Source organism: Lygodium microphyllum, chromosome 26, assembly GCF_053477565.2.
Source record: "Lygodium microphyllum isolate KBCC chromosome 26, Lygodium_microphyllum_v1.1.10, whole genome shotgun sequence".
Lineage (NCBI taxonomy): Eukaryota > Viridiplantae > Streptophyta > Polypodiopsida > Schizaeales > Lygodiaceae > Lygodium > Lygodium microphyllum.
The window spans coordinates 76525766-76535318 of record NC_141160.1 but is presented as its reverse complement, the minus strand read 5'-3'; the positions used below and the strand labels follow the sequence as shown (position 1 = coordinate 76535318).

The following is a 9553-nucleotide window of genomic DNA, read 5'->3' as shown; positions in this document are numbered from 1 at the left end:
TTGAGGTATGCTCAACAGTGGCAGCTGTTAAGTATTTGTATAAGTATATATACAAGGGACCTTCAGGACCTTTTGCGGCAACATGGGCAAAGATTATTTGATTTTGATAAATTGCCAGAGCCTCATCAAACGGATTCTCAATTGTGTGCTAACCCTCTTTTAGAAGATGAATATGCATATGATATATTAGAGCAACGTAGAGTTTGTCTTTCTATGGAGGCAATGTTGAATGATGGACAGAGAGTTGCATATACTGCAATTATGGATGCTATTGGTGCAAACTCTAGGGATGTTTTTTTTTTAATGGTCCCGGTGGGTCTGGGAAGACATTTCTTTATAAGTGTTTGCTTGCTAGGCTACGCAGTGATCGTCATATAGCATTGGCAACGGCATCATCTGGCATTGCTGCTTTGCTTCTACAAGGTGGTCGTACCACTCACTCAAGGTTTAAAATTCCATTAGATCTAAGTAATCGATCCACCTGTAATATTCTTGTTCAAAGCGATCTTGCTCAATTCTTGAGACGGTTGAGTCTTATTTTGTGGGATGAGGTCCCCCATGATGTGTAGCTATGTATTTGAGGCAGTTGATAGAACTTTAAGGGATATTATGAGTTGTGATAAACCATTTGGTGGAAAGATCACTTTACTTGGAGGTAATTTTAGACAAATCCTTCCTGTCGTGATGAAGGGCTCCCGTGAAGATATTGTTAATGCGACAATATGTTACTCTCATTTTTGGCAGTGTGTTAAGGTGCTAAGGTTGTCTAGAAATATGTGGATGTCAACCGTTGGCGATGTAATCAATAATGGGTTTATTGGTTGGATTCAAGGGATAGGGGATGGAGTGGGTATTATAGAGAATTGTGATAAGTTACATATTCCATCTGGCATGGTATTAAAAGGAAACTATTGAAACCTTGGTTGATAGTGTGTACAATGAAGTATCCACTGTGACAAACTTTGGAGCATTTTTAAGCGAGTGTGCTATACTTGTAGCGCGGAATACGAAGGTGGCCTCTTTGAATCATCATGCATTGCAATTGATGCATGGAGAGGTTATACAGTACTATAGTGCGGATTCGATTGCAGAGACAAATGGTAGCTCATTTTTGTACTCTGAGAGTATCTAAATACACTAGATCTTGGAGATGGGTTTCCTCCCCATCTATTGTTGCTAAAGATGAATACACCTATTATTCTGCTTAGGAACTTAAATCTGGAAAAAGGTTTATATAATGGTACATGGTTGATATGTAAGGCATTCAATAGAAAGGTGATAGATGCTGAGATAATAATAGGAACAAATGTAGAGAAACGGGTTTTCATTCCTAGGATCACTTTTATTCCTAGCACTTTGCAATTTCCATTTACTATGAGGCGGAGGCGGTTTCCTATTCAATTGGCATTTGCTATGACCATCGATAAGTCACAGGGCCAGACTTTGTCTATTGTTGACCTTTACTTGAAGACACCGATATTTACACATGGACAGTTATATGTTACATTTTCAAGAGTGAAATCCTTATGTGGTATGAGAGTCTTGCTGGATGAAAATGGGAGCATTATGAATGTCACAACAAACATTGTATACAAGGATGTGCTTCAAAAGATGCAATAAGGTGTATTGCTTTTTTGCAAGGATGCATGCAAATACGTGTTTTTTGGGAGGGTGCAATGGTATGCTTGCTTTTTTGCAGGGATGTATCCATTGAAATTTGATAGCTTCGTAATCATTGCTTGGCTCATATGTAAAATGGCCTTTATGCCACGTTCGGTTGGTATATACTCTATAGTAACTAATTATTTCCTGCACTATGTTTAAGTGTTTACTCCACTTTTGCATATGCCTACTCCATGTTGGGGCAATTATCCAGCTTCTAAGTATCAAAAGAAACTACAATGGATCTTGAGCGTAGTAACAACGCATGATATTATAAGAAGAACGCTTGCAAGGGTCATTGAGTGTTTATATGATGATGTGAATATAGAGCTTTTACTTCCAATTTTTATTGAGGTGATGCATTGTGAATATACTCAGTGTTTTCGAGTGCATATGGGTGAAACTGAACAAGATGAGAGGTTTTGACGATCTCACACTGATAGAAAACTCTGAGTATTAATAATACACAGAGATGAAGTAGAGCCTAAAACCAAAGTTTGTTCTAGAGATTGTGCCAATGCGAACAAAAAAACCAAAAAATTTCATAGGGAGCCTAACCAAAACAAAGCTTTCTTTCCTTCGAGGAAACACGGGGAAATTTTCCACTCTCCAACACAACATGGTTAGGTGAAGCAAGTCCCGTTGCCACTCCTCGCCTTGGCGATGCTATAGGGGACATGACAGTCTTTCCTCTCTTTCTTGCACCTAAAATTTTAGAAAGCCACAACGTAAACGTAAACACATCTAATAATTGATAAAGATTACTTAACTTTAGAATAACAATACCTGGCCTAACACCTGCAAACCGTCAACAAGCATTGTCATAGCTTGATGTAGCGTTACGAAGCAATCAAGGTCTTTAAATTCATACATCGGCCACACGTAGACTTCGTAATTATAACATCCAAGGATAATAGAGGTACTTCTAACAATTACGCAAAGCAAGTATGGATACAAGTTTACAAGTTTGGTGCATGGTCATTGCACATATATTTTTATCTGTACACCTACATACAAATGTATTTATAGCCTTTTATACATGCGTATACGAGAGAGAGAGAGAGAGAGAGAGAGAGAGAGAGGTAACAAATATATGAGAGGAGTCACAAAGAGAATGGGGGTGAAAAGGGGTAGAGAGGGAGAGAGAGAGAGAGCCAAAAAAAATAGTAAGAGAGATTCAAGATAGAGAGGATATAAAATATGCATTTCCTATGTCTTTTGTTTGTGGTCAAGCACAATGTTATTTCCAATTATAACATGCAAAGCAAGTATGGGTAAAGTTTACACATCTAGTACATAATAAGAGGTGTTGTATACATATATGAGACTCTATACACCTAAATGCAAGTACATGTCTATCATTTTGTGAATGCATGAGAGAGAGAGAGAGAGAGAGAGAGAGAGAGAGAGTAAAAATAGAGGGGAGAGATGCAAAAGTGGTGTGAGGGGTTGCAAATAGAGAGGGATAAACAAGGGGAGGAAGGGAGACATGGAAAGGAGGGGAGAGAGGAAGTGATGGGTGTTGTAGAGAGAGGAGAGAAAAAAGAGAGGGAGAGAGGGGAGGTCAGAGAGAGAGAGAGAGAGAGAGAGGTAACAGATATATGAGAAATTCACAAAGAGGAGAGATGTGAAAAGGGTGGGGAGAGAGAGAGATTGGCAATAAATAGTGAGAGATTCAAAAAAGAGAGAAATAAGTGAGCATGCATGTGACCTCTTATGCTCGAGGACGCAAAAGAAAAATATGTGTTCATGCTATGGTTGTGAATTGTACAGATATTACAACTATATAGATATTATAGTTGTGCAATGGAAGTGAATTATATGGTGTTTTTACACTCAAGGATGGCAAAGTTACCATGCGATACTTCGCTTCCCTGTTGCCCCGCTTTGCGGGATAGTGTTCCTTGCACACAAAGCGCTAGTCTCAACTATGTCATCTAAAAGGCAAGAGTGAACCATGAACAATGTCTTATGCTACCATTTTTTGATGTCCAAGTGGAGACTCTCGTTCAACCCTCATTTGAACATTGGTTCCATTGGATCACATCTAATCTCTACTTAGGGTGTCCTTCATAGAATGTTATTTTGTTGCTTTGTTGATCAAGTTCAAACCTCATAGATTGTATCCCCTCTACATGGGACACCTATGCCTACCAATAGCAAATTGGACACCAATATCCACGCAATTGAGTCAACTTCAACTCCCAACTAATTTTGTCCAAGTGTTACAAATGTCAACAAATTCACTATCCTTGCAAGCTTCTATAACACCAATATTTGCCATTACTTGATGTCTTGTGTGGAATCCATGTCGTCAAACACATATTCAGAAAATACTAAAGGTGAATGATCCAAAACTTCTTGATGATGGCAAACCAACTCTAAACCAAGCACCTACAAGGTACCTCCTACTTGGGAGCATCACCCAATGAGAGAGGGTGTGTGAGTGTGTGAGTGCGTGAGTGCAACCATGCATTCACAATTATTGTTCCATGCAAACAACATTGACATTAATTCTAACCAACTCCTATTAACTTCAAATAATTTTCAAGCTTGAATAAGCTAGGCAAACCATTACCTAAGCTTGTCCTTATGGGAAATGCTATTAAAGGAGGCACAAAGGCATTGATTAATAAGAAGGGCCAAAAGGCCCAACGCATTAGGCAATCACACTATTGAAAGGAATTACCGATGCAATACACTCAAGTTGTATCCAACCTGGATGTCAACATTTACAACGCACCTTGGTTATCTTCCACCTTGACTGACAATGGTGAATAGCTATCCTCATTGTCCCATGACAGATGTGCTGGAGGCATGAGGTGCTTTTAGCAGTGGTTTGCTGACCATCACACTGCTGAAAGGAGTCACCGTTGCAATGCAATCATGTTGTCTTCAAATCCAACCTTGATGACAACATTTACCGTTCACTCTGGTTATTCTTCGTCCTTGGCTTGCACATGGTTGAAAGGAGTCACCAATGCAATGCACTCATTTTGTCTTCAAACCCAACCTTGATGGCAACATTACCATGCACTCTGGTTATCTCCCACCTTAGCTTATCACGATGAATGGCTATCCCCATTGTCCCATAATGGAAGTGCTATTCGCAGGAGGTGCTTTTAGCAGTGGTATGCCGACCATCCAGTAAAAAAAAATCCAGTAAAATTACTAGCTTCCACAAGCTAGCATTCAGGGTGGTCGAAGAAATCCTGCAGTAGGAACTGCAGATCTAAAAGATGGCCTAGCTACTGAGGGATACAGTACTACATGTACAGAAGAAGGTATGGCCATGAGAAATGCTGATGATGTCCTCCTCCTTTTCATACTGCACAAGGCCCCACACATCGCTCATCCCTGAAGCATGGATGGCAGAATCAACAGCTCGTGTACACAGTCGATTCCATCTTACCTCAGGTATGTTGCATTCATGGTGGGTTATTGATGATGCGCCTTACACGAAGGCCCTGTGATGTACTCAGATGTTCAAGTCCAAAATTGCTCAGTCACAAGTACAACATGCTAAATGGGGGAAGCGGGGAGACATCCGACTTAATCACACAGTATGGTAGTGAGAGTTGAGGGAGAGTCTATGGCTAATGCCTGCAGGACTTTGCCTCATTGCTACTTTATTAAACACAGGCAGCCCGTCCCCCTTTGCATAACCTCAGCATCCACAATGTGCATATGCTTTAAGATATCGGTGAAGAGAGAAGGATTGAGCGCCACAATGAGCTCATTAGAAAGCATACTCATCTGAGCTACATGAAAACTGCATGCATGGCAGTATGTCCATGAAAGACTGCAACGATGAAGCCAATCCATGGGCTGCTTTAGACAGATGATTGTCCCCGAACACAAACACAACAGTGGAAGCAAAGCATGCATCAACCTCATAAAATCCACATGTGAAAGTAAAACTAACCTGTAGACTGATTAAGTAAATCAGCTCACCAAAAGACCTGCTCATTTCTCTTATATGTATCCTACAAAAGATCTACAAATTTTCGCATGTCCAGTTGCTCAGTCAGAGTGTGAACATTTACAGAACAATACTGACTTGATGGTCCTAGTCTTGCTACTGTGGTCCAAATCAGACCATAGAAACCCATCAATCATCAGACACTTTAGTGTGCATGCACATACTGCCATGCTTGAAACCAAGATTCTCTTTAAGTGGAGCAGTGGCAACTGCAACATGAGCAAGAAAGCCCAAATGCACATGAAACAGCCAATCGATACTTCTTTCGTGAGATTGACTAATAGAACTGCTGTAGGCACAGGCAAATATCCACTGCACAAATCCTTAACTTCAAAGATATGATTTCATTAATACAAGACAAGGCCATGCCTACCTTGGTAGCCTGTCATACAATCAAAGTCTAATCAGGAGCAAAGCAGAGTTGATATGGATGCCACCATGAACAAGAAGGTGAAAACAAGAAAGGTGAAACACAGGGCCCACTTCCTCTTGAACTTGTTGAAGTAGACCTCGCCTGGCTCCTGATACCTCACTTCAAACTCATCCTCAGGAACAGAGTCCCCAGAATTCATCTTGAGCCTCTTCAGCTTCTCAGTGGCCAGGCCGAGCGTGAGCTTGTGGCACCGCCGCTGATACTTCAACCCATTGATGCATCTCAAGGTCTGCGCCATAGCCACATAGAACATGGCATGCCCGAGTGCGCAGAGCACAATGGGCATCCACACGTGTCGACATTGGAGCCTTGTAGCCTGGACAATACCTGCGAAAAGGATCGCCAGGAACACGAAAAAGACTTGGAACATCTTCCATAGCTCTTTCTTCTGCATGTCCACTGACCTCTTCTTCTCCAAGGTCTTCTCAAAGTGGACCTGCACTATGGTATTCAGAGCCTGCATGGCTGTGTCCCTAGCCACAAACACAGGAGTTCGCTCCGACGGATCCTGGTCGGAGTCAACATAGACGGTGGTCTCACTGGCAGGAGAGAGTTTATGATGGCCCTGGGTCTCCGCGTCTCTCTTCCTTGCTTCCATGGGAGCTGGCAGCTAGGGCCAACACTGAGCCAATTGGGTAAGGGGAGGCACTCTGGATGATGCTTGCTTGCTTCAAGCCTGTCAGATGGGGCAGCCCATGTGAGTATGCTCCATAAACTGATACAAGTTACCTCAGGATGGCTTATCTTGGCAAAATTCCTGTGTACATGATGTGTTTCTCTTGAGTTTTGGGATCAGAAAAGGCCAGCTGAGTGTGATATGATATGACTCATGAGCTGATGTTCTCAGAAGCACACAGTAAGGGTAGAAGCCCACAGAAAGTCCCTGCGGCTGTAAGTAGAGCTCATAAAAGTAGTGAACGAGAGGTTCTCTCTCTCTCTCTCTCTCTCTCAGAAAGGCTAAAAAGGTCTGAGACTCTGTGAGGGGGGAAAAGAACGTTGCGCTCACTGCTCAGGATTTTCTGCACTGTGCAAGCGTCATCATTATCTAGGCAGGGGTCAGCTTCTCTCTCTCTCTCTCTCTCTCTCTCTCTCTCTCTCTCTCTCTCTCTCTCTCAAAATATTAATCATCATGGGACCATTCATACTAGGCCTAGTGTCTGTTGTCTCCTTCAAGAGGAGCCGTCCTTGGTAAAGAAAAGAGGAGTCACCCGCTCATGTGTCCTTTGCTCTGTCACGAAGAGAACCAACAACCCCTCTGACTTGCAACCTTGCAAGATGTGTGTAGGTGCATCCATTTGGATTTGGAATTGGATGCACCTACACACATCTTGCAACCTACACTTCCTGAATCTAAAGCTACCTAGCCTTCTAACCCAATGCCTACAATGCACCCATTAGAGCCATTCCCAATTCACCCTTTTGAGTTCATTTTGACTTCAATAGATTATAGCGATTGCATGAGTCAATGTGTCGATGTCTACAAACCACTTCCACTCTCTCACTCACCGGATTAGCATTGTTATGATGGGAGTACCCCATTTGCGAGGGCACTCCATATCATTGCTTAAGCATTGCCAAACATGTCCATATTCCATTTAATAGTGATTCCTCACGCTATCTTTGAGTTTTGTCTTCCCTTTTCTCCCCTCTTGCAGTGTTGGTGGGCATGAGTATTTGCTACTCCTTCGTGAGAAGTTTTGAGATACTAAGTTTCTTTACTGCTTTGGAAATGAGCTGCTATCCCATGTGCCACTCAATCTTGCATGTACTTTATTACCATTCCTAAATGGTTGTCAATAATTGTCCACATGTGCACCCAGGTGTCCTTTGCCACCACATCTCAAATGGTGTGGAAGCAATGAAATGTAAACTTCCATTTTGTTACTTAAGGTGCTCAACTCTTAGGAGCATTTAACGTTGTAACAACTTGCAACATTGCAATTGTAAATAACACATGCCTACATATTTTCCATCGAAAAGCATCACTCTCTAAAATGGTACACACATCCTTCCTCCCTCCAAAATGGTACTTGCCTTCTAAATAATGCTAAGAAAGTATTCATCTTTAGTGTGGAGTTTCCAATCAGTCGTTCGCATAAGAGCATCTTCTTAACATATTAAGGAGACTAAACACCCTACTTAAAGATACTAGCTATGGGAAATAGTTTTGTTGTTACATATAGGTTGTTAACCCCACATTGCCACATGATTATGTAGAAAGACTTTGAACTGGTCTAATGCCTAGTTAACCCAAAGGTAAATAGACATGCATGCTATTGCGTGTACAAAAGTGTAAGCAGTGTGAACACATACATGTACATAAATGTTCTCATGTGTAAAAATGAACATTTGAGTAAGTATTTGTCAAGCCTCTTGGAACATTATTGGATCAAAGTAGGTTGAAGAAGGCTTAGTCACAGTCGTGCATATAGATGACTTTTCATGTTTGCTTGTAAACACCTTTATTTTCTACTTCAACACTATGCATATTATTTAAAATAAATGAACATAGACTTTCATCCACCCACACAAAAGCAAATGCTTGTGTACTTATATCTACATTAACTCAACAATATGTACAAGCATATGCATGTACTTCTCACCCTTTTATATTTGATTGCATTCATAAAAGTTGGCATGTGCACTTTTATATATGTACACATAGCATAACATTGATCAAATTCACCATACATTCACAAATACAAAATGACTTTCCATAAACATAGCATATGCTTCATAAACCCTTGTATTCATGCCTAGATTCTTTTCAAGTTTCATATTAGATTTATACAAAACATATTCATTCACATATTGCACATGTATGTGAATTACACATAATAATGAGCATATGCACACACGTTGGTACAAGAACATGGAATGAATACAATATTTGCAAACTCATGATATGGGTGTTAATAAATGTGCACATTTGAAATGCTATGGCTTAATTCTCACTTTGTTGACATTGATGTACGGGTTAGAGGATCCCACCAATTTTTGGGTAAGAGAAAACTGAGGATGCATGTTCTCCTTCTATAGTGAGGAAGAGTCCCTATGAGGGGGCATTTGGCTGATAGCCTACACCCCAAAATAGAAGCTTTAGTTCCTACCCTCCCTTGGTGACTTGTTAAAGAAACTGTTAGCCACGGCTTGTCACATGGTATTTACCCTTAGCATGCTTTATACCTTAGTCCTTAGTATTTTCTTATGTGAGTAGACTTTAGATGTGTCGTGAAGTATTTTTATGTATGCTATTATAGGCATGGCTTGAAAGGCTATTATTCATGTCTTATTTGTTGATCATGATTTGATGTATGTTGGGACCTTTTGAGTAATCATGATATATGGTAGTTGACCCATGTTCTATCTATGTGTTTCTAATATATTCTCATCATATTCTCTTATTTATATCTATGTTATGCTATTATGAGTATTTTGGAATGTATTCTCATAGGTCTATGACATTATTTGTGAGT

General features: G+C 40.6%; 1 protein-coding gene across 1 annotated transcript; it reads right to left on the bottom strand.

Annotated features, from left to right (window-relative positions):
• Positions 1-1976: 1976 nt before the first annotated feature.
• Positions 1977-7046, bottom strand: LOC148013437 (uncharacterized). Its single transcript, XM_087668185.1, has 2 exons — positions 6018-7046; positions 1977-2367 (listed from the first exon to the last, which is right to left on the bottom strand). The coding sequence occupies exon 1, from the start codon at positions 6673-6675 to the stop codon at positions 6049-6051; it is 627 nt and encodes a 208-aa protein (XP_087524311.1). The 5' UTR covers positions 6676-7046; the 3' UTR covers positions 1977-2367; positions 6018-6048.
• Between the last annotated feature and the right edge of the window lie 2507 nt (positions 7047-9553).

Bases quoted from the DNA above. Each gene is read 5' to 3' on its own strand.
- LOC148013437 (XM_087668185.1), bottom strand. From the start codon at position 6,675: ATGGAAGCAAGGAAGAGAGACGCGGAGACCCAGGGCCATCATAAACTC.